This window comes from Podarcis pityusensis (assembly GCF_964106645.2).
Source record: "Podarcis pityusensis genome assembly, chromosome: 11".
Taxonomy (NCBI): domain Eukaryota; kingdom Metazoa; phylum Chordata; class Lepidosauria; order Squamata; family Lacertidae; genus Podarcis; species Podarcis pityusensis.
This window is the reverse complement of record NC_138036.1, coordinates 13,052,112-13,077,221: the sequence shown is the minus strand read 5'-3', so window position 1 is coordinate 13,077,221 and position 25,110 is coordinate 13,052,112. Positions and strand designations below refer to the sequence as shown.

The 25,110-nt window shown below is 44.2% G+C and overlaps 1 protein-coding gene across 1 annotated transcript in view; it reads left to right on the top strand.

Moving 5' to 3' along the window:
- CCDC68 (coiled-coil domain containing 68) overlaps positions 1–25,110 on the top strand; it is a 28,138-nt gene that overhangs the window by 2,257 nt on the left and 771 nt on the right. Inside the window, exons 2-11 of the mRNA XM_080973633.1 lie at positions 2,649–2,759; positions 6,617–6,759; positions 7,687–7,773; positions 10,795–10,932; positions 14,594–14,719; positions 15,218–15,346; positions 17,860–17,942; positions 18,502–18,607; positions 20,120–20,203; positions 21,502–21,578. Coding sequence (XP_080829759.1) covers positions 2,741–2,759; positions 6,617–6,759; positions 7,687–7,773; positions 10,795–10,932; positions 14,594–14,719; positions 15,218–15,346; positions 17,860–17,942; positions 18,502–18,607; positions 20,120–20,203; positions 21,502–21,578 — 992 coding nt within the window. The 5' untranslated portion in view covers positions 2,649–2,740. The remainder of the gene's footprint in view (positions 1–2,648; positions 2,760–6,616; positions 6,760–7,686; positions 7,774–10,794; positions 10,933–14,593; positions 14,720–15,217; positions 15,347–17,859; positions 17,943–18,501; positions 18,608–20,119; positions 20,204–21,501; positions 21,579–25,110) is intronic.

Genomic DNA, 25,110 nt, shown 5'->3' with positions numbered 1-25,110 from the left:
GAAATGTGCTAAGAGGAAGGCACACTTGGCAAATCCACACTGTGATCAACTCCCACCCAGAAACCAATGTCCCCACTGTGGAAGGACGTGTGGATCCAGAATTGGCCTCCACAGTCACTTACGGACTCATTGTTAAAACCGTGTTTACAGAAGATGAAATCTACTCGGAGTCCTGTAATGATTTCATGCTCCTTATTGCAACCTGTAAAAAAGTGATTGAATTGCCCCCCAAACCTCAGGCCTTTATATACATTATTTACACAATGAGTCCCATCTGATTGGCCGATTCTTCTTCGCTCCTGGAGCCTGATTGGGCTTCTCCTGCAACCCAATCAATTGTTGCATTCTAGGATCCTACTTGCCTATTGTTCTAGGATCCAAGGTTAGTACATAACAATCTTACTCGGCTAAAAGTGATCGCCGAAGAAGAAGACTCATACATCAATAACCTCAAGATGGGTTTATTGGAGTGCAGTCTATATGGTGCTGCCCTTAAGGCTGGTTCAGAAGCTGCAGGTACTACAGAATGCAGCAGCATGGCTGCATATTATGTGCATTTAACATTATTATTTCACCATATGCATGTGAATTAACAAGTGCATCTTTTTTAAAAAAAAAGTTATCCTTTTTGTGCCCTTTTTGTTGTTGATGAAGATGCATTGTGGCCCGCCCTATCAGCATGCCTTCCCGTCTCTTGTTATTGTTATCTTTCCATTTTTTTCTTCTTGGGTTGCAGATGGGAAGCCCTTTGTTTTGTTGGCGAGGGATGGTATAAAAATAGTGAAGATTCATTACAGCTGCAGTTGTTATTTACCTTGGAGTGAGCCTCTTTGATTAGTTGTTGGTCCAGCATTTTCCTTACAACTTTGGTCAGTCAAATCTTCCCGGAAAGTCAAGGTAACAGACATTCCTCCATTCAGAGGTATAGCAATTCAGAAATGCTGCCTTGCCAAATAAAAGCTCACTTAGGAATTATGTCCTTTAAAGTTGTCTGTCCTTCTTCTAAAACCACCTAAGTCACAGAATCACAGAGTTGGAAGGGACCCCAAGAGTCATCTAGTCCCAAGGCTCACCTGTGGCTCTTTTCACATCGATACACTTTCTGTTCTGTTTTGTTATTGAGCAAATATTCAGAATTCCCCCAAAATACTATCTTGTGTCAGCCGTGTGACTCATTGTTCCAGAGACACAAGACAGGTCTCATCCACTCTGATGACACCTTCTATGACTGTTGCCTTCTTGTTCGTCATTAAAGAGGACACAAAATTGTTGATTAAGTGTGATAACTGGAGGGTGTGCCCGGGTGGTGACAGTAATATCCTGGAATGAGAAAACGTACCTGGCGCTTGTAGGTGACAGAATTTGGGCTTGGATTAGTGTTTTAAATAGCAGCTGTCTCGGATTTTGGGATCTTTTCCCCCACCCTACCCTCTTCTGCCCTATAAAAGAAAATGGTTACTGGCGAAGCCAGTGCACCCATAGGATGAATGGACCATGTTTCAGCCTTTACCCTTGGACTTGAGTCATTGCAATGGTTCTTGGAGATTGCCATGTTGCCACTCTCACTGGCAAAGCCTCATTCCGGGAAGAGAATCTGCAATGTGTAGAGCTGCTTCCTCTAATAGGAAGCTAGTGTAGCATAGTGGCTAAAAAACTATCTGCTCTATGAATGGGAAAGCCCAGGGTTTAAATCTTCTGCCACAAACTCACTCAGGCCAGTGTGGTGCAGTGATTTGGGTGCTGGAGAAGTTCTGGTGAGAGATCCAGGTACAAATCTGCACTCAGCTGTGATGCTCCTAGGGCAACCATGGGTCTGTTGCTAGTGAGGAGATTTCACCCCTCCCATACACAAGAATCTCCTGATCATCTCCTGATGGTCTCTGCTGACTCTCCAGAGAGAAGGAGGCGTGTCCTGCCTATCTACTTATTCTGCCCAGCAACATATCTGTGTGTGTGTGAGAGAGAGAGTCAGTCAGTCAGTGTATCGGAGAGAGTGAGAGTGTTAGAGATCCTAGAGATAAGATTGCTGCTAAGAGCAGCTGCAGACTCTCAGTGTTGCATTGATTTATGCTTTGAATATTCAGCTCTGTATATAGTTTTGTATCATAGTTGTAGTTACAGAATAAAAGGAAGATATTCTACAGAGCTGCTCTCCGAGTGGTTTATACTCTGCAAGACTCTGCAAAACTCTGCTGCGCAACGACTGTATTATTGAGACAGTGAATCTGGTGCTCTCAGCTCTAAGCTGTGAGTCCACAGCACTGTGACCTGTTCCTGTGAGAAAGGAGGTCTCTGGCGGTGCTACCCAGCTCGCCTAGCCCAGTCGGGGTTGAGGTGCAAGAGTCCAGTTGGTGCACTGGCTCTAGGGCGATGCTGACAGCTAGATCTCTCAGGCAAACCTATCTCAAAGAGATGTTGGGAGGTTAAAAATGGGAGTGATAATCCAGCAACTTCTGGGGAGTACATTGGCGATATAGACCATCGTGTGTTAGACAAATAGTTTAAGGCAGTTTTATCATGGTCCCAAAGAGATGAGAGATCTGATGCAGATGTGGGCAATTGTGTGGCGTTGAGGCCTAAGCTAGGAGGACCTGTTGTCTAACTATCATCCTTTTCTCACATCTCTCTTGGTTTTTTTTACCTTTCAGTTCCTTCCATCTCTCAACATTTATTGGAACTCTTGCTCACAGGATAACTACAATCAAACAGCACTTCAGGAAAGTGTAGCATCTCTTTCAACATGACCTGTGCAAATACAAGTATGTAATGATGCTAACTTTGGGGGAATGAAAACTCTTTAGGCTTCAAGCAAAGCGGGAGGAATTTGGGTAGGGGGAAATGCCCTAATTTGAAGACACTTGAAAACCTACCTCATTAGAGGTCAAAAAATGTGGGTCCTCATCCTATATAACTGGCCCAGCACTGGTACCTTTCTGTCACAGGACCTTCCACATCACGAAAGTTGGTCTGTCCATTGGGTCAGAGACTTCAGATTTTCGCACCTGATTCTTGTTTGCCAGGTCACAATAGCTGGTCTGTCATGAAGCCAATACAGTGGTACCTCAGGTTACATACACTTCAGGTTACAGACTCTGCTAACCCAGAAATATTACCTCGGGTTAAGAACTTTGCTTCAGGATGAGAACAGAAATCGTGCTCCGGTGGCACAGCGGCAGCTGGAGGCCCCATTAGCTAAAGTGGTGCTTCAGGTTAAGACCAGTTCCAGCTTAAGAACAGACCTCCAGAATGAATTAAGTTCTTAACCCGAGGTACCACTGTATACAGTTACCTCTGCTGCTCTCAACTGCTCTCCCTTTTTATGGTTCTTTATCCTCAAACTGGACATGGGATGGGCAGTCCTTCAAACAGAGGACTGTCCCTTTAAAGCTGGAAATCTGGCTGTCCTACATCTGCTTATCTCGCTCTCTCATATTGTCTGCCACCCACATCTGTTCACCTAATTACTACCCCTTGCTCTGCCTGGCCCCAACTTGCTGCATGCCACAACTGCCATAGCACTGAGTGCCCAGCAAAGGATTCAGTGTGGAACCGAGATTCACGCGAAACCATCTTTTGCAAACACTTGCTGTGTTCTGCACACTCATTCTGTTGCAGAGCCCTTAGTCTACATATTTTCCAGCTTTCCTCATCTTCCATCACAGCTCGCAAATTGCTTTAAAAATTCTCAGGGTGGCAAAATCCATGCCAGACCTTAGACTTTGTATTTGCACAATGATCTAGTAAATATACACATAACCCTGTGATGTGACTCTCTCTCCCTTCCTCCTCCTTTGTTACATTCCGTTTTAAATTTTAAAGCAGGCAAGCATGTCAAGGTTACAATGCTGATGGATTTGAGAGATAGACATGTAGGCATGAGATTTGTTCATCAAACACTGGATGTCACCATTGTACCACACAAACATCACTGATATCAAGAGTTAAGGGGTGGGACAGCTCCCATTCGGTTCAAGCCAGTATTCTGCATGTGGAATAAAATTCTGCCTCTTTCTCTTCCTTCCAGCCAAGATAATATTGGTCCCCCCTCCACTGTGCATAGAAATCTGAACTTAATATTAATGCTCTTCTGTGAGCAGACTTGATTTCAAAGCTGCTACCGCGGGTCACGTTGGATACAGAGTCTGCTATCTGCAGAAACTGGGGCTGCATCAGATGTTCGTTAATTTCAAATTCATTTTAAAATAGGGATAATCAATGCAATCAAACAAATTATCAGAAAAAAATGGCTTACTTGAACATTAGGGACGCGGGTGGCACTGTGGGTTAAACCACAGAGCCTAGGACTTGCTGATCAGAAGGTCGGTGGTTCAAATCCCCGCGACTGGGTGAGCTCCCGTTGCTCGGTCCCTGCTCCTGCCAACCTAGCAGTTCGAAAGCCCGTCAAAGTGCAAGTAGATAAATAGGTACCGCTCTGGCAGGAAGGTAAACAGTGTTTCCGTGCGCTGCTCTGGTTTTCCAGAAGTGGCTTAGTCATGCTGGCCACATGACCCGGAAGCTTTATGCTGGCTCCTTTGGCCAATAAAGTTAGATGAGCGCTACAACCCCAGAGTTGTCTGCGACTGGACCTAATGGTCAGGGGTCCCTTTACCTTTACTTGAACATTTGTGTGAGTTCAGACTTCTCTGTAGCAACCTTCTCTGCCCTCACTTTCCTCCCATTCATTTGCCTTCACTGACATTCAAGGTGACCCATGTAACCTTGCTTGTGGGTGTACATGATATCATCACCTCTGATGTCCCATCCTGACATTATCTGGCATCACCAGTTAAGCATCACCTGGCTGAGATGTTATATATAATACCAGTTGCCAAGGAATTTTTTTTGCGTGCAAGTGTATATTGTTAGGGATCTGTAATCTCTTTTTTTGTAAGGAAGCGAACTTGGGAGATGCTCCTGCTGTTAGATGGTGTTGTAAAAGTGTATTGCATTCTTGTTCTGCAAAATATAAATGTTTGATGTTGTCCTTTAAAATGTACATATCCACACTGTCAGGGTAAAGGATGTCTTTGTTTCTCGTTTCATATTCATGTTGCTTTCTAATGTGTTTTCTGGATGTACATAAAAAATGGAATGAACACAAAAGCCTGAAAATAGATGATAGTCTTTTCAGAGAGCTGATGGCAATTCGAAAAAGTTTGCTGACCTTGATTTTTTCACACTACACAGGCTTCACTTTTGCTTCTGGCAGACAAGTTTGCACGGTGTTGGTTTTCTTTGCATAGTTTCAAAGACCTCCAAAACTGGGAGGGGGTGGGATATCAGCAGGTCACATGCAGGGCCGGATTTAGGTCTGATGGGGCCCTAAGCTACTGAAGGTAATGGGGCCCTTTATATGTCCAGCTGTCCTTTGTCAACAACAAATTCTTGCTGTTTTTTGTGTTGAATATATGCTATATGGTAATTTATGGACCTAATAGGTATCTAAAGCCATTTGCACATAACAAAATATGTATTTTATCAAAGTACGTCCAGTTATTTTTTCCTTTAATTTTTTTGGGGGGCCCCCAAGAGAGTGGTGTTCTAAGCTATAGCTTGTTTAGCTTACACGTAAATCCAGCACTGGCCACCATGGCAGCATAAAGCAATAGCACTTGGCTCCACTGGTTTCTGTGACTCAAGTCTAGTGTTGTAAAAGGGAGTGAGTTCATGGCTGATTTGTGTGTAATCTAGGTTATCTAGGTAACATAACTGAGCAGTTCTATAGCACAAACGGAAAACCTGCAAGATCACAATGAACTTTCCATTGTAAGACCAATAAACTTCAGCCAGCCTGGCCAGGGAGGTTCAGATAATCTGATGTTGTTTATTAAATTTGTGTACAGCCCTTTAGCTGTAGATCTCAGGGCCGTTCACACAATTAAAAAAAATCTAATCTAGAGCAGGGTTTCCCAAACTTGGGTCTTCAGTTGTTGTTGGACTTCCCATCATCCCGAGCTGGCAGGACCAGTGGTCAGGGATTATCGAAATTGTAGTCCCCAAACAGCTGGAGACCCTGATCTAGAGCAGTGTTTCTTAACCAGGGCCCCCCAGGATATTCCAAGGGTGGCTACAGGTGAAATTATATAATGTATATAGCTATAAAATTATAAATAAAACATGTTCTATTTACAAACAAAATAGCTACCTTTCTACTGGTAGGATGGGGGGGGGGAGCACAGGAAGGAAACAAGGTCGGAAGGGGGCCATGGTTGGAAAAAGGTTGAAAAACACTGATCTAGAGGTTACCAGGCTGGGGAAACCTGATGAAAACTCTCCAACCTGAATCTTTGCATTTCTAACTTGGAATACAGTTAGCCAGCCCAAGTTACTTTGGAAGATCCAGGAGTATCGTTGGACTATGTTGAGCCTAAATAATTAAACTTTAAGTCAAAGCCCCCATGAAGTTTGGGAGTCAACATGGTTAATGTCTTATATTGGTGCATGATAAGCTCCCAGTGACCCACCGTCGTCATGATTCACTTTGAAGCACCCAGATTTCCAGGGTTACCTGTTGCAATGTCCATTTTTTCATCATGTCCCTATTAAGTCCACTAGTTTGAACCATTGCCATGTTTAATAAGTATTTTAAATCAACGCTTGCGATCTTTGGATACAGGTCACCCAAAAGCCCGGATAATGACTACCACTCTAGTAGTGACACGCCGTGTTTTGAGAGAGGACAGGGGCACAGAGGGGAATTTTCTCCTGTATGGATCCACTGCATCTGAGGTGACTGAAGAAACTGAATATATCAAACAGGTATGATGTTTCACATGAGTGTATTGACGCTACCTTATGCAGAGCCACAGCGCTCTTCCATCTAGCCCTGGAGTAGCCAACGTGGCGCTCTCTCCATTGTTGAGCTACTTTGTCCATTATCCCTGATCTTTTACCAGACTGACAAGAGCTGATAGGCTAGCTCAAGGGCAGCCAACATGGTGCTTCTCAGATCTTGTTGGACTACAATGCCTGTCTGCGGACATAAAGAACTTAAGGAGAGCATATTGAATCAGGCCAGAGGCCTTTCTAGTCCAGCATTCTGTTCTCACAGTGGCCAACGAGATGCCCATGAATATCTCACAAGCATGCCACAAATGCAGCAGCATTCTGGACCACTTTGACTGGACGAGACTGTCCATGATCTCTGGGAATAGATATCTCTCATCCGTGTTTGAATTTCATTGTAGATGCTGGGCATTGAATTTCATTGTAGATGCTGGGCTCTACCACTGAGCTCTACCATTTGGATATAGCTATAAATGAATTGACATTTTAAAGCAAATGTCTTGAATTTTGGGTTTTCGTTCTGGCTCTGTTGTGGGTAGCTCAGGCTTGGCAGGAGCCGAGGGGCTTTCGGGCGATTGCCCTAAAAAGCTCAACAGCTTTTTGTGTCCAGATTTTTACCTCTTGAAATATGGCAACCCTATCCAAAAAAGAAAACTGAAGCTTTAAAAAAATTGATATAAGGCTACTTTTTGATACGGTACATGAGGTTTGGTGAAACGTTTGAACTGCATTTGTATTTGGTCCACAGTGCAATCCTATGCATGTCTATGTACAGTAGAGGTAAGCCCCATTGTGCCAAATAGGGCTTTACTACCAGGTAAGCATGTACAAAGGATTGCTGCCTTCGATTTCTAAGAACAGAATATCAAGGATGTGACTCCTTTTGCTTTCCTCCTGCAGATTAGATCGACGCTAGCAAAAGTTCAGCCTCTGCTGTGTAGAAATGATTCAAGTCATGGGGTTGGAAACATCATGCTGGATTCAAAGGTTTGGAAGAATTTTTGTGCTTAAAATGTATAATACAAGGGCTACGTTGTGTTTGGTTACCTTGCAGTGTGCCTGACAGTCACCCTCTCTGCAGAGCAGTGGTGGGGAACCTCAGGCCTGGGCTCCAGATGTGTCCCTCCAGGCTTTTTTGTCTGGCCCTTGTGTTTATCCTCCCACTGCAGGCCACATTGATCACTGGCCATCCTTGAATGTTCCGTTTGGCTCAAATGTGCTCTTGAATTCTGGTAATACCTCTTGAAGGACAGACACAGAGAATTGTAGGAATTGGAAGGGACTCCAAGAGTCATCCCGTTCAGCTCCTTCCAGTGTAGGAATTTCAACTAGATCATACATGATAGTTGACCATCCAACCTCTGCTTACAAACCTTCACTGAGAGCCAGTGTGGTGTAGTGGTTAAGAGCGGTAGACTCATAGTCTGGTGAACCGGGTTCGCGTCTCCGCTCCTCCACATGCAGCTGCTGGGTGACCTTGGGCCAGTCACACTTCTCTGAAGTCTCTCAGCCTCACTCACCTCACAGAGTGTTTGTTGTGGGGGAGGAAGGGAAAAGAGAATGTTAGCCACTTTGAGACTCCTTCGGGTAGTGATAAAGTGGGATATCAAATCCAAACTCTTCTTCTTCTTCTCCAAGGAAGAAGAGTCCACCACCAAGGGAGGCTGTTCCACTGACAAGCAGCTCCTTTATACTCATGCCTCAACATGGGAGACACACCTGTTGCTCCACTGACTTTTGCCTCTAGCCCTGCCTGCCACTGGCATGTGGCCCTGGGAGGGTTGGCTCAGAGGGGAGTGTGGCCCTTGGCTGAATCAAATCCTCACCCCTGTTGTAGGTGCTTGCTGAATGATGTCCACTCTTGGCTCCCACAAGAACTTGTGCAGATTTTGAGCAATGCGGCTGGTTCTGCCACACTGGGCACTGTGGGGCATTGCAGCATAGTGAAATGAGCAGAATGGAAATTGACAGGCAGGGGTGCCAAATTTTGACCTTGCACAGGACACCTCTGAAATTTTAATGACCGAAGTCTGCCACTATGGGAAGGGCCATTGGCAGAGCATCTGACTTGCATGCAGAAGCTCCCAAGGTCCATCCCCAGCATCTTCTGTTAGTTCTAGGAGAGGCTCCCTGCCTGAAACCCTGGAGAGTCACAGCCAACCAGTGTAGACAAGGCTGAGCTGGATGGACTGATGGTCTGACTCAGTATAAGCCAATTTCCTGTGTTTTCAGGAATCTTCCCTGCAGGTTTCTGAAATGGCAGGACTTGCCAATTGTCCTGAGAAGCTGATGCTAGAGGATCAGGCTGCTTGTTAACCAGGAGGTCGTGGGCCTCTCGGAGCACAAGGCAAGATGAATGTTCAGCAAGAATGTTAGGGAATTACGTGTGGCTTTTCGCTGTCTACCGCCGCTGATCTGCAAGCCTAGGCAGAATGGCTTTGCTGCCTGACGCAGAGTTCCAAGCGCTAATTAATCTTGCAGGCAGAGAATATCTTCCTGGGGGAATCAAAAGCTGTTATTTATCAGGTCTGTTGTGCTAATGCTTTCAAATATGAAACCCCAGGGAGCTGAGCAAATAGAACATGATTTTTTATTGTTATAGTGTGTGTGTGTGTGTGTGTGTGTGTGTGTGTGTGTGTGTGTGTAATATAAAGACTCTTGAGTCTCACTTCAATGTGGAGATGATGACAGGGCAAGAACCTTTGGCTTGCAGGAATGCGAGTGATGCCTGTCTGCCAGAGCTACTTGTCCAATTGCCTCCTTGTTAATATCACAGGAAGCTGATGTATACAAGGTCAGATGGCTTTCCCATCTGGTCCAGTATTGCTTATTCTGACTTGCAGCCGCTTCCATTCGGTCTGAAGCAGAAGACACTGCTATCCTTTCTTTTTAACTAGGGATGCCAACAAAAATCGAGTCTAGAACCTTCTGCCTGCAAAGCACATGCTCCTGCTGAGTTGTGACCCTCTCTGTGTTAATTAGGGTGACTTGCGTGGCGAGTTCCTGCCCCCCCCCCAGTGGAAATAAAGACACATGACACAATTATTAATGGGCTAAATAAGGCCACAACTTTATTGGTTACAGGTGATGAGTGGTATGCTGGTAGGCGGGAAAAGAGGGAGATCCCCTACTGCGCCTGCGTTAAATAGGGCAGGCCACGCCCCCAGAGCCAGCCGATTGGCTGGCCAGGGGGTGAAGCGGCTGGGGATTTCCCCAATCGCACAGGGGCCGTGACGCCCGCAATCCCAGCTCCTCTGCAGGGCGGAAGTGGCTTTACAAACGTCCTAACAACCCCCTTGGATTTTGGGGTTGTGAAACATTTTGGTTCTGGACCTTTTGTGTTCTGGACATTTTGTGTCCAGAGTGGTACAGATGCATTGGGCATCAACATGACTTTGTTCAAACCACAGAATGTGAGAAGTTTCCCCACAGTTTTTTGTTTCCTCCACCCCCCTTTATAAGTTACTAGCAGCCTTGTACCTGACACAGTTCAGGAACTCTAAGAAAGCAGAAAAATCAGTGCAGCTTTGAAATCAGTGGTAAACAGCTGTGCAGTTTTGAAAGACGCAGTCTGCCATCTTGAGTCAAAATGGTGCCCAATTGTATCCAACGATAGACAAAAACTTGCTCCTTGATTTCAAGAACCGTTATTTGGTCGTGATAGCTTACCAGGTGCCCAAATGCATAGTGGGCAAACAAACAACTTTCCAAAACACACATATATAGTTAGTGGAGCACTCGGGCTTTATATGTTCCTTGGTTAAATCTCAGTTTGGAAAACAATTGCAAAACGCTAGTGCAATCACATTAAGGTTCCCTTCGTTGTTGTTGGGTTTTAATAAACATACGAGTTTATGAACATCCATAACCAGTAGAAGCAAAGCAGATGCGAAGTGAAAATGACAGCATATGTTAATTCTGAATCCAATTAATTTGAAGCAGAATGAGTCCGCAGAATGATAATGAAATGGGGGGAAATTGACCATCATTAACATGATTTCATATTAGCCATATTCTGAAGGATCTGAATTGCGACCTGATCACAACGCCCTCTCCTCCAGCTACAAGGAGACAGTGGAAAAGACGAACAAAGCAGAACAGGAACTGTCACGCATGAATAAAGAAAATGAAATTTTAAAGATCAAGGTGTGTCCATGTAAAATAAGTACTTCTGTGTCCTTGCCTACAAAGAAATCTCATTTATGTTTCACCTTAGTTCTGCAAAATATTTTTGGTTCCTTGTTGGTTTTGAAATCGAGAGGACTAGAATATGCAAACAGCTGTCAAACCTGTTTCTGGAGCACAGCACTTCAGACTGCGGCAGGGAGATTGCACGTTTGAATGCTTCCCGGTGTAAAATACATCTTGCATATGATAAGCTAGACCATGGGAAGAAACATTCAGGGCCAATGCTTCACTTGTTTGCTTAGAATCTGTATCCCACACTTCATCATGGATGATCTCAGGGTGCGTAACGACAATTTAAAATACAATAAAATGGAGAAAGAAGGGGCGGATAAACAAAGCAGTCAAAATAACTCATTTGCCAGAGTGTAGTTCATATAGACATTTAGTCATACTGGGTCCCACTTGAACTACTGCAAAGTGCTCTACGTGGGGCTACCTTTGAAGGTGACTCGGAAACTACAACTAATCCAGAATGTGGCAGTTAGTCTAGTGACTGGGAACCGCCGATGGGACCATATAACACCAGTCCTAAAGGATCTACTCTGGCTCCCAGTACACTTCTGAGCACAATTCAAAGTGTTGGTGCTGACCTTTAAAGCCTTAAATGGCCTCAGCCCTGTGTACCTGAGGTCCAGCTCCAAGGGCCTTCTGGCGGTTCCCTCACTGTGAGAAGTGAGGTTGCAGGAATCAGACAGAGGTCCTTTTCGGCAGTGGCACCTGTGGAATGCCCTCCCATCAGATGTCAAGGAAATAAACACCTATCTGAAGGCTGTATCAGGAAGTTTTTAATGTTTGATGTTTTATTATGCTTTTATATTGGTTGGAAGCTGGCCAGAGTGGCTGGGGCAACCTAGGACTCAGCTATACAGCTGCAAATATAATGTTTTAAGTGTATTATACAAATGTGACACCAGATGGCAATAGTGAGCTAATGGCAAATTCAATATATATTCTTTTTTTAAAAAATTAAAGCATTTTCACAGTGGTTTTTTTAAATATATGTGTAGATTCCACCCCAGTCAGATGTGCAGGGTACAAAAGTAGTAGTAGTAGTAGTAGTAGTAGTAGTAGTAGTAGTAGTAGAAATAAATGAATGAATGAATGAATGAATGCTGGAAAGAAATGAAAGAATTTAGCTAGTGCCAATAGATAGAGATTGTTGGCACTTTCTACATCTGGGGGATGGGGTGAGAAGGCGAGGGTGGCATTGCCAAGAAGGATTTCTGGAGGGTCATAAATGCTCTGACTTCACTCAGTGATAGCATTGCCAAGAGGGCAATATGGGGGAGTGGCACTTGCAGACCAAAACCGAGATACATAATCTCCTTTCTTGTGTGCTGGTTTTGCACATGCTGGTACATTTACATTTCTTTCTTGTGGGTGAGCATTCAATCGTGCAATTTTTCCTCACCCCCACGGCAGTTTGAAATGGTACGATCCAGGAACATCTGGCCACTGGTTGGCCACTGTGAGAACAAAATGCTGGACGAGATGGGCCTTTGGCCTCTTCCAGAAGGGGCTTGTCTCATGTTCTCATGGATGGCAGTGGAAGCGAACCCATCAAGAGTTCGCATAAGCTACTAGCCCCTGCCTGGCCTTGAATATGCAAGGAATGGTGTGCTTTGCGTTAGCTTGGCGGTGTCTGGAGCCACTGTGTGAGGCTCTGTGTTGAAACTCAAGATTGCTGTGGAGCATAATGGACATGTCTGCAAAATATTGGAAGTAAACACATGGTAGGGACTGGGCTTTTGAAAGCTTGCTTGCTTGGCACCCCCACCCCCAAACCAATGCTAGTGTTGCCACCCTTTTAACTTAAAGCCCCAGCTGTTTTTTGATAGCAGGTTTGGGAGGAAGATGGGCACACTCTTCCTAGTTGCTTGGCAACCGCCAGATGCTGTTGAAGAACTCTTTCCTGTATTTACTGGACAGCCTGGGCTTTCTGCAGAGCAGAACAGATGAATTTGAGGTGGAAGGGGAGGGCAGGGAGTCAAAGCAGCTGTACAACCAAGAGAGTACTACATGGGAGGAAGGTTAAAAATAAAAATCAAGGCAGTCTAAATTTCCCACCATGACAACAGTGAACCTCTCCTGACCAGCCTCGACCTCTCAGTTAGTCTCCATACTCCATAGCTGCCTGCAGAGGCAACTAATAATACATACTTGGATATTTTATCCATTTTGTTGCAATTTAAAGTATGCTTGTCACATTTTGAGTCAACTGCTTTTCAAGAGCAGCCTCCATGCACGTATATGCAGAGATGGATGTGTGCACAACAGTCTGTGGGTGTGCATGAGTGTGCACGTGTGCACACACCCACCCAGAGAGAGAGAATGTTAACAAGAAGTTTCAGTTGTCTAGATTAGGGCTGCCATATGTCCAGACTTTCCCTGACATTACCAGAATTTCAAAGGCAGATTTGACATCTGGTGGGAATTTCCAAAAGGTGGTTTCCTTAAAATAAAATTGGGGTGTCCTGGTTTTTACTTTTTGAAATATGGCAACTCTAGTCTAGATGAATATAGGAGTGTGGACTCTCTTCCTATTGTCTCTCTTCCACTTTGGCTGCCACCTGGTGGTGGTAGCCAACTATTGCAGCTAAGAATACCTTTAAGCTAAGCACAGATGGCAAGGGATCTGATCCTGTCCTCTAGTATAAGCACTTTCCTAAGATACTAAGTTGTATGAATGGTTGCATGAGGTTAAGGCAGCTCAGGCAACTGATCTTTCTCTTCCCTCCCCCAGTATCCTCAAAAGACCTTTTCCAAAATTTGAGGGTGGCCTCCTGAACAGAAGTGGGTTGTCCTGCCAGAGGGGTGGGGAATCACCTGGAACTGAAGCAGGCCTCTTGCGTTCACAGTGTTCCTGCTCCAATACTCTTCCCTCAGCATGTTTCCAGGCAAATACAGAACAGAAATACAGTTTCCCATCTGTTCCATGCCCATGCAAAGGACTTAGGTGCCTTGGGGAATAGAGATAATCTAGTTACAGATGGGTAGCCGTGTTGGTCTGCCATAGTCGAAGTAAAAAATTCTTTCCTGTAGCACCTTAAAGACCAACTAAGTTAGTTCTTGGTATAAGCTTTCGTGTGCATGCACACTTCTTCAGATACATGAAGCACACGAAAGCTTATACCAAGAACTAACTTAGTTGGTCTTTAAGGTGCTACAGGAAAGAGATAATCTAGAATCCCTCACAGATGAGACACAGCAGAGGTGGAGAAGCTCCAGCCCATGTACCAAATTCGGCCTGTGAGGCCATTTTCCCAAGACGTGTCCAGATACCCAACTTGTGGCAGGAGGTTTGAGGCAGGTAACAACATGACAGAATCAGCTGGGTGACCATGTTCCTCATGGGGCTCTTGATCACATAGCTGCTCACCACAGAAAGCAAGCTTCAAATCCCCTTTTCCTTTGCTTTTTTAAGGCATTGTTTTAACCTAGTATGCTGTCTAGCAATGGTTTGGAATATTACAGGGGTTTTGCTTGCTGTTGTTTCATCTTAATATACCCATTTTACACATGCATCTATTTTACGCTACTGCCATCCACCCTGACTTGTTGGAACTGGATGGTCAACAATATCCTAGATGAATAATTTGTGTATATTGGTCGTCTCCAGCTTGACGCTTTGAGATCAGCGGGCGTGGAGTCTATGAAGAACATGTCTCATAAACTCCAGGAGGACTACAACAAGCGCTCGGAAGAGCTCAAGAAAAGGCACGAAGGGGCTATTCACGTAATGAAGGTATGATCTTGCATGGTCAGCAGTGACTGCTGGCTGCTTTGAATAGGTAGTGAGAAAGGGGTTGGCAACACAACATCCATGGGTTGTTCAGATTTAGCACTAAAGAGCAGGTTTTCTGGAGAAAGCAGCAGGTCAAAGGCAAAACTGTTCAGATCCATGCCTAGAAAATACCAGACAAGCGGAAGTGTGGGCAAGGCCTGGGTGTTGTTCAGAACCAGGGATCGTTGTTGTTTAATGCCCAACCAACTGTGATTTGTAACCAGAGTTTGCTCTTGCCTTACCTATTGTGGTTTGTTCAAGCAAAACATACCAGGATTCCCAATTCGGACATAACACTAAGCCAGATATTGCAGTTCGTTCGCCCTGGAGATGAGCAAAACTGCACAGATGGTTGCTTTCAAAGTAAACCATTAGCTGTGGTTGATTGTAATGTGTGAAACGAACTGAAGTCGGTTGCCTGTGGACCTCTGAGCATCGCTTCCTCCTCTCGTACCGCAGGCCCGCAAGCTTGAGCAAGAACAAAAGTTGCAGCAAAGCACGGACCACCTCAGTCAGCTGAACGTGCAACTGCATGAGAAGTACGTCCAGATTGAAGAACTGGAGAAACGGGTGCAAAGGATGGAAGAGGTGAGATTCTGTTTCATCAGTTATGTGTGCAGGCTGCTCATTTCTGCAAGAGCACAGACAACCCCACCACCACCACAATCCCTTCCAAACATGTAACTGGTATTAGAAGTTTCTTAGGAGTCCTAGCTTCCGAAAAAACAAACATACAACCCCCCCCCCCAACTTTTTGGACTGAAAGCATGTGAGTAGTGCTTGATGAAATCATGGAAGGCAGAAAAGTAGCTATGAATGGCCCTTCCCTCTCCCGGCATGACTACTGTGACAAGAACAGAGCACAACACAGAAACAGGATAAATAATTTCATTGATTGAATTCATATCCCAACCTTCCTCCACAAGGAGATCCTCAGGAGGCAAAGACACCTACTATTTATTTTTTTTGAAGCATTCTAAAACAATTTAAACCCCAAAGCTCACTGGTTGACCATGGGCCAGTCATCATCTCTTAGCCTAATCTACCTCACAGGGTTTTTTGTAAGGATGAAAGAGGAGGAGAACAATTTGCACCACCTTGAGATCCTTGGAAGATTAAGGTGGTATGTAAATAATGAAAACAACAAGTGTTAGAGTTTAAAATGTTTAAAAAGTATTTCAGGAATGATAGGAATCAGAATTAAGCATCAGGTTCCCCACCTCTGTTCTGGATGTACGTTTTCCTCTTAACTAAAGGTGGATGTGCAGCTGTTTGCCTTTTAACCAGTAAAGCTGTAGATTGTTGCTTGAGGATTACATTTATATTATTAATACTTTTAATTGAACACAGCAGGTTGGACAAGCTATTGCTATTGTGTGTATTTCCCCCTCTAAGAATCTGATTATTGTTCTGTGCCTGTTAAATATATTTCTCTGCACCAGTGAATATGCAATTTTCGCAACGGAAATGGAAAACTACAAATATTTGCAAGTTTCTTGGTTGTGGGAGGATTCTTGCACAGCCCTCAGCTTGTGTTTGCAGGTGCTCTACGATGGGGAATGCTGTGTGAGGGCTGAGAATCTGTTTTCTAACAAGGGTGCAAATAGGAGCCTTTAATTTGCTTTTTAAAAAATCTTGCTGCTCCATTGGTAATTAGTAGAAAGAAGCCCGTTTGTGAGAGAGCTTTGGAGCTTACAAACGCCTACCATTCTCATTCTTTGTCATCGTTCAAGCACGCTGGCAAAACCCTTTTGCAGAATCCTTCCAGCACTGCCAGCGAACAATCACACCTCCTTCATAGTAAATAGTGATTAGCAATGAGAAGTGATTGCAATGAACATATTACTTAAAATCCAAGCATCGCCATCTGTTCTGTTATTAACTTGGAAGTCAATGGGATCACATTCCATTAATAGAGTCTCAGCTAAGGAGTCAGATTGAGACGACTTTTAAATGTGAAATAATTAAATGTGTAGTGCTTTGCTACAGTTCTGAAGGCTTCTTCCCAATGGAAAATAGTAGAGGAAAACTGGCAAGCCTATTACGAAGTCGTCAGGTGGTCTTTCTGCTGGTAATAATCTCATTCAGCTAATCTTCCCTGCTTTGCAACTGCTAGGAGAGATTTTCTGAGCGAGGTAACAGCCCAGCATATATTTCTTTCTTCATATTTATTGCGTATTTATTTCATTTACACCCCAACTTCTTACAATAGAACTCTCCCTGCAAGACACTCTATTTTGACGCTGAATGTTTGGGATGATGGCTCCTTCACCATATATATATAAATGTCCAGTAGCACCTTAGAGACCAGCTTAGTTTGTTCTTGGTATAAGCTTTCGTGTGCATGCACACTTCTTCAGATACCTGGAGAAAGTATGGCATAGTTTCTTTGCATATTCAGTAGGATAGGTGGATTGTAGAGGATTCTTAATTCTAAGACCCTTAGGTATAATGTCCAGGTTCTTGCATTTAGTCAGAAAGGAGATATTAGTCTGTACCTGTGCAAGTTTCTTTGTGAAGTTGATGGACTTCCATTTCACGCGGCTCAACGAGGTGCCTTCCATGGCTCTAGATTCAGGTAGGCAGTCGTGTTGGTCTGACACAGTTGAAATATATAAAAAATAAAAAAATGTCCAGTAGCACCTTAGAAACCAACTAAGTTTTTTCTTGGTATAAGCTTTTGTGTGCATGCAAGTGACTCTTAACCATAGTCAACCTGCTGGGCTGGGTTCGAACATATATCCAAGCCATCATTTAATAAACCTTGGGTTGGTGTTATGTGCTAAGCAGGTGGTTTATTCGGATCTAGCTAGAGGCATATGTACAGAGACATTATGCCTTTAGTTGCTGACTCAGTTCGTATGTGTAGCCCTGGGCAGATCTTCTGCAATAATTATCACCATTTAGGGGGAGGGGGTCTTGCTGCGTTATGCTGCAGTTGAATTCCGACCATTACATAAAATGAAAGCAGAAATAGGAAATGCAAAGTGATTAAAGCTTTGACAACCTTCCGTTCTTAGAAACCCTGAAACTTCTTTATTCATAAAAAACACACAATATTGCCTCGAGTGTGAGAGCCTTGTGACTTTGCTGTTTCCTAGGAGAAGAAAACACTGAAAGAAAAGAAACGTTGTTTAAAGAAGAAACTACATGAGATGATGTCGAACGCTGAAGATACCTCAAGGTTTGCACATGACTTTTAAAAAAACCAAAACCCTTCTATGAGCATTTCTTTAGCTTTTGAATAGCAAAGACAGTACAAACTTTGCAATAATAGTGAAACGTTATATTTTGTGCGTGTTGGGCCCTTGCCTAAAAAGAGGCCAGGCATCTATAAAACCACAGGAAGAGCGATGCTGGATGAGGTCAAAGGAACGTCATAGTCCAGGATCCTGTGCTCAGAGCGGCCAAGAAGTTGCTTAAGGGTAGTGCTATTTTTCTAAAAAAAAGAGGTGCTGGAACTCGCCATGAATACCTCCATCTCTTAGAATGGCAATGGTGCCCACTGGAGAGATGCTGGAACTGAGTTCTAGCAATTTCCAGCCGAAAAAAAGCCCTGCTTATGGGAAGCCCGCAAGCAAGACCTGAACGTAACAGCACCCGTCTCACTTTGTGATTCCTAGCCATAATGTTCATGAAGAGTTTATGTAGATTGCCGCACCTTCGTTAGTCTTCAGTTTTCTACCCTGTAGTGATTTTCCAACATGCAAACCGCCCTTACTTTCCCTTCTTCTCTCTACCAGCTGTGTGAAAGTTCAGACAGAGATCTCGACACTTCAGGAGCAAATTAGCCACTTGGAGCACATGATCCATTCGCAGCACCAAAGCTTACATGGTGTGATTCAACAGGTTAGAGCCTTCTAATCATACCCTAGTAGCAAACTGGTCCTCCGGGTGTGGATCTCTAGGCAGCTAAACCAACACAACAAAATACACACACAAAAGTGGGAAATATTGGTGGATCTGGAGAATCCTCAAGGTTTGCAGGTGAACAAAAAATATTTTTGTGGGGGGGACCTTTCTCATAGGGGAAAATCCCCCCAGTGAGAAATGAGGATTCTCGCTGGCCATGGAATGCTGGCTGACTGTTGGGGGACAATAGAAAACCACAACAGAGGGGCGAAGGAATGGAGTATCCTTTTGAAGGGTATGTACATTTTGTTGCGGAGGATCCCACATCTTTGATTTGTCAAAGAACAATATCACTTCCTGTTTACTTGGGAAGACTTGCAGAAACAGTTCATTCCAGATTTTTATTTAACTTAGTTTGGCCAATAGGTCACCATGGCCAAGAAGACTGCATTTATCTCAGCGCTAAGAAAGGCTTGCTTAAATGGAGTTTGATTGGTTTTGATAGCTGGTGGCTACTTGAATGTACTCTATCTGTTTAGATGAGGTCTGGAGAGGAACATTTTGTCACTTTGATTATAGCCAGTGAAGTCTGAGTTTTTCAGCTGGCTGGCAAGCATGGATCTATTTGCTGTGGAGACAATTGATGGCACTGGCCCAATCCCTGTTGCTCAAAATGCCCTTAGTCGTCACCACCGTCTTCTTCTTAATTAATACATTTATTAAATTTGTATGCTGCCCTCCATCTGAATAATACAGGGTGGTTCACAACATAACAATACAAAATGAAAACATAAAATACATAATAAAAGCAAGAACAAAATCAAAAGCAGACCAATAACACCCCCTCCCACAAACACAGTTTCTGACAGCCTATATATTTTAATGTTACAACGACACATTTAAAAGCACGGAACTGCTAGCTTGTGGTTCTAATTGCCGTACAGAGTCCACATTTAGTTTAGCTGTATTTGGAGCAGAGGAAAAATAAGGGGTCATTGGATTACACTGGTGGAAACTCAGCCAAATGTATTTAAATCTACATTCAAATATTGCACATATTGCAAAGACAACACAACCCTACAAGTACTCATGACATGTACTCATGTCATGTTAAGAAAGCTGACAGTGTAGAAATCTACCCCAGTCATATACTCATAGAAGTGAGGAACCACAAAGCAGTGCTTCATTCACACATCACTTTAAACCATAGTTAATATTAACTATGGATTACAGGCGATGGTGTGTAGTGTGCTGATGCATGCTTGCTAAAATCCTGGACACTTTGGTCCTTCTCTGCTCCTGCTGCTATGCTCCTGGGAACTAAGCCATGGTTTGACAGAGCCTTTCCTTGAACCAAGTTTAACTATGGTTTAAACTTTAAGTATATATGTGGTTTAAAGTGACGTGCAAACCAGGCTACTCTCATACCTCTATGGATGTGATATAACAAAACTGCATCCGGTATGTTTTGTTACTAATTGTATTTCTCCAATTTTCTTTTCTTTTTAGATTGAAGAACTGAACAACGAACTGAAACATCAAGATGAAAGAATAGAAGGGCTGAAAGAAAAGATTGAGATACTCCAAGCAAAGGTAAAGAAATTACTGTGTGTGGGTGTTTATGGTAATGTTGTGGTCCTATTCTACAAATCTACAGTTGCTTTTTCTTGCACAACTGAGAGCGGTTCTCCTCATTAAGCAGGCCAAGTAATTTTGAACAGTGGAACTTCAAACCATTGCAGTGGAACTGTATTTTTGATGCTCCCTTGTAGAGAAAGTTCAGAGCAACTGGTAAATTAGCACATTGGTGCAAAAGCTGTGTTAAACTTTCCTGGGTTTCTATAGTACAGTGGTACCTTGGGTTAAGTACTTAATTTGTTCCGGAGGTCCGTACTTAACCTGAAACTGTTCTTAACCTGAAGCACCACTTTAGCTAATGGGGCCTCCTGCTGCCGCCGCGCCGCCAGAGCACGATTTCTGTTCTCATCCTGAAGCAAAGTTCTTAACCTGAAGCACTATTTCTGGGTTAGCGGAGTCTGTAACCTGAAGCGTATGTAACCTGAAGCGTATGTAACCCGAGGTACCACTGTACATGAAATTCTGAACCAGTGGAGTTTTAAGAGTTTTGCTATAGGCAAACAGACAGTCCAGCTCCTTGTTCCTCTCACTGGGTTTGTAGCATCTCAAATATTGCAGGGGTGCTGGAGCGTTACTGAAACTTAACAGTTCCTACAATCAGAATTTCCTCCTTCCTGGTAGCACCCCATTTCGTTCTTAACACTATGCAAAATGCTCTTCCCTGAGATGCTTGCCTGGTGCCTTTGTTACACATCTTTAGGCGCTAGGCAAAAGCATTCCCCTTCTCCCAGGCTTTTGGCTAATTAAACAATCTATGGCCTTTCAAACTGTGGAGGGTATTGTTTTCATTTGTTGCCATGCTATGGATTTCTGTATTTTTATATTGTAAACTTCCCTGTGATCCTCAGATGAAGGGCAGTACAGTGGTTCCTCCGGTTATGAAAGGGATCCATTCTGGAGGCCCGACCATATCTCAAAAACTTTGTAACCGGAGGCACCATTCTGCGCACGCGTGTGACACGCAGAGCGCTTCTGGGCATGCACACACAGCAAAACCCGGAAGTATACACTTCCGGATTTGCCGCGGCCGTAACCCGAAGATTCCGTAACCTGGAGGTTACGCAACACGAGGTACCACTGCATAGAAATTTAATAAATAAAATTATTATTATCATTCAACCAAGCTTATTGTCTAGTTGAAAGTTTTCACTACCATTTAGATAAATGAGGTTGACATGTGCTCTACCTGACTTAGCTTAATATTTTGCGCTCGGATGAAATAAACTATGTGTATTCTTACCTCCCACTTCCAGAACAAAGAACTAAAGTACAAAGTGGAATTCTATTCCAGCCAGTCAAGACCAAAGGCCTCTAAAGCTGTTTCAGCAAAGTAAGACTTTTTTTTTCCAACTAGCAATCCAGCAGTTTTCTTGTTATGCAATTGTTTTTTGTTTGAATATTTAAGCTGCAGTGTTTTGGGATCACCTCAGTTCCCCTGCCCCCATCTCTCTCTTGGTCGTGAATTTCTGAGCTTTTAGAAAGGATGGAAAAAATAATGTAAAAGAAAACATGTGGCATTGAGCATCCCCTACGTCATGTTTTGTTTCTGGCACTGCAAAGGCCCCTCACCACAGAAAATCAGTGCCAGCCAATATGGTCAATGGTCAAGAATGATGGGTGTTCCAGTCCAATGACATCTGGAGGGCCACATATTTTATGTTCTTGACATAGACCAGGAATGAAACTAGGCTTTATTTCACCTGGGTCAAATACCCAGTTTGGCGCGCGCACGCACCTGACGCATTTATGTACACATACAGGCTGGGAGCCTCGATGACACCGCTCTTGAGGCTTCACCTGTGGCAAAAAACACAGCTAGCCCCAGGCTGCGCACCTAGTCCTGTAGGGCCACCCATTTACCCCATTCAGGACCAGGGAATTCCCCACACCCGCCCACAACCTTATCCCCCAGAAATGGTACTTCTGTCTTGTCTGGATCCAACCTCAATCCATTAACAGCCATCCACCCTCCAACCACCTCCAGACACTCACACAAGACATTCACTGCCATCACTGAATGGATTATATCCTTCTAAAAAGGTAAAGGGACCCCTGACCATTAGATCCAGTCGTGGCCGACTGGGGTTGCGGCGTTCATCTCACTTTACTGGCCGAGGGAGCCGGCGTACAGCTTCCGGGTAATGTGGCGAACGAGAGCAGCACACGGAAACACTGTTTACCTTCCCACCAGAGCGGTACCTATTTATCTACTTGCGCTTGATGTGCTTTTGAACTGCTAGGCTGGCAGGAGCAGGGACCGAGCAACGGGAGCTCACCCTGTCGCAGGGATTCAAACCGCCAACCTTCTGATCAGCAAGTCCTAGGCTCTGTGGTTTAACCCACAGCGCCACCCGTGTCCCTCAAGCTAGATGTACCAGGGGTCAAATTCATTGTGAGCAGCGACGGAGCTAGCTGCTCGGGCACAATGCAAAATTGAAACTATCTGGTGTTTTGTGTTCTATTCTGGCTGGCAACCTATTAAGTGAGGAAGCAATTCATAGCCTAGATACCAAGGGACGTTTTTCTTCACAAAGTGGCAAGATCTTTAAAAGGCAGCTGATAACATTTGTTTGCTGTCACAGTCCAAATTCAGACAGTCTGTTACTCCACATAGGAACTCTGCAAACCCCACTGCTTATTGGCCTCGGCCAGCTATTGGAGGAAGGATGTTTTCCTCAGTGCCATTTTGGCATGATGTGCTCTTCGGTCCAGCCATCCGAACAAAACACATGTGAAATTGCCTGCAGGTTGCCATTGAAGCCGCATGAACTCTTGATTCAATTTCAAAAGGGCAGGTAGAAATGAATGTGTGTGAGAGGCCCGCCATGCTGATGGATGTTGCGTGCAAATTCACCACAGCTTTTCGGTTGCTGATTGGTTCTCAAGCGTGGCTTTCTCTGCTGAAGGAGACGCCAGCTCTTGTCTTGTGATCTGTTGCTAGTTCATCCGAGGTCCATCGAAAGGACTGCGTCTTGCCCATCCTTCTGTTCTGACTGATGCAGAGCATGTGGGTGTCTATTACAGGCCAACCACTTGGTTTGCTCTCCTCGGTTATTAATAAGCAGTCCATCTGCTCTGCTTTCTGGAAGGCAGGGAGAGAGATTGGCTTCTAAGAACAAGGCTAAAGAGAATAATGGGGAATGCTGGCATGAGATTTCGGTCCTTGGCTGCCTGTACTCTACTTCAAATTCTAAGCACCAGCAGGGATATAGGAATTTGCCTTCTACTGAGTCAAACTAGCTCAGTACCAAGAATGGAGAATCTGTGACCCTCTGGATGTTGCTGGACCACAACTCCCATCATCCCTGGTCATTGCCCATGCTGGCTGGGGATCATGGGAGATAGAGTCCAACAACATCTGAGGGGGCTACAGGTTCCCCATCCCTGGTCTGCATTGCCTGTCGGCAGCTCTCCAGAATTTCCAACATGGGGCCTCTCCCAGCTCAATTGGAGGTGCTAGATATGATGTTTCTACAGGTCTCGCCAGTGAAACATCATAACCAGACACTGGAGAGACCTGTCAGGAGTAAGCATGGACCAATGGTACCAAATAGTATGGGAAACAGCCTTACTAGAAAAATTAACCAATAAACTGAAACTGACATGGGGACAAATAGAAGAAGACACCTTCACCCCAGTATGGCTCCCCTTTATCACATACACAGCCCAACAAGATAATGACAAGAATCCACCAAATCAATATGGCTAACCTGATCCAAAACACCCACCCACCCCACTCACACATGAAAACAAAGATCATTGCAGCCAATCATAAACAAACAACCACATCCTAGGCCAACCCCAACCTCTCTCACCAACAAAGAAACACAAGTGAATAGCAGAGTATCTGCACAAGTGACGCTGATGCAAAACCCCACATATATTAAGGAAAATAGAAACATCGCCACCCGACCCCATCCTCACTCACCTTTCCCCCCTCCACCTCTTCCCCCCGTTTACTTCCTGATGTCTCAACAAATGAAACGGATCTGTAAAAATGTTACTTGAAGAAGAAGAAAGAGAGAGACATTGCACATACTTTTGTAAACCAAGAAAATCTTTAATAAAAAGACATTAACATTTTTTTGGAGGTGCTAGATTGAACTTGGTTCAGATTCAATGCCCAGCCACGATCTGGTGTTACATCTGAATGTAGCTGCAGAGAACAGAATATTTCACAACATGTGCAACAGTTTTAGATGGTTCCAGGGCAGACCTACTACCTAGTAACATTTCACATTTATGGACAGTTCACAAATATTCAAGGCATGTCTTTATCTCAGTAATGGTTACAACAACCCTCTGATGCCTGCATATTGCAGAAGATGACCAAAGGCTAAGATAATAGCGGGTTCCATAAAGCCACCCACTGAGCTTATAGCAGATGTGAGATCTGAATCAGATCTTCCTTGCTCGCTCTTCAGTCTCTTAACTCCTGTGCTAGAAATGATGGAAGGCATTATTGAGCGTGCCTTTACTCTCCAGTCACTTGCATACGTCTAAAGGTTCCTCAAAGCTACAATGCAGGAATGGGGAAGCTGTGATCCTCCAGATGTTGGTGGGATACAGCTCCCATCATTCTTGACCATTGACCAGGCTGTCTGGAGATGCTGGGAGTTGGAAGGCCACATGTTCCCCATAATACTGGCCCGGAAATTCACCTTCAGAATGTCACGTTCAGGGTATGGTTGGCTTGCCTTGAAAAATGAATGTCGTTGGGGAAGTTCTCTCTCCTCCAGATAGTTCTAATAATTACTATCCACAAAAGCTAGATTCAGCTTCCATTTTCAAAGAGAGTATTCACAACTGATCACAGAATCAGAGTTGGAAGGGACCCGGAGGCTCATCTAGTCCAACCCTCT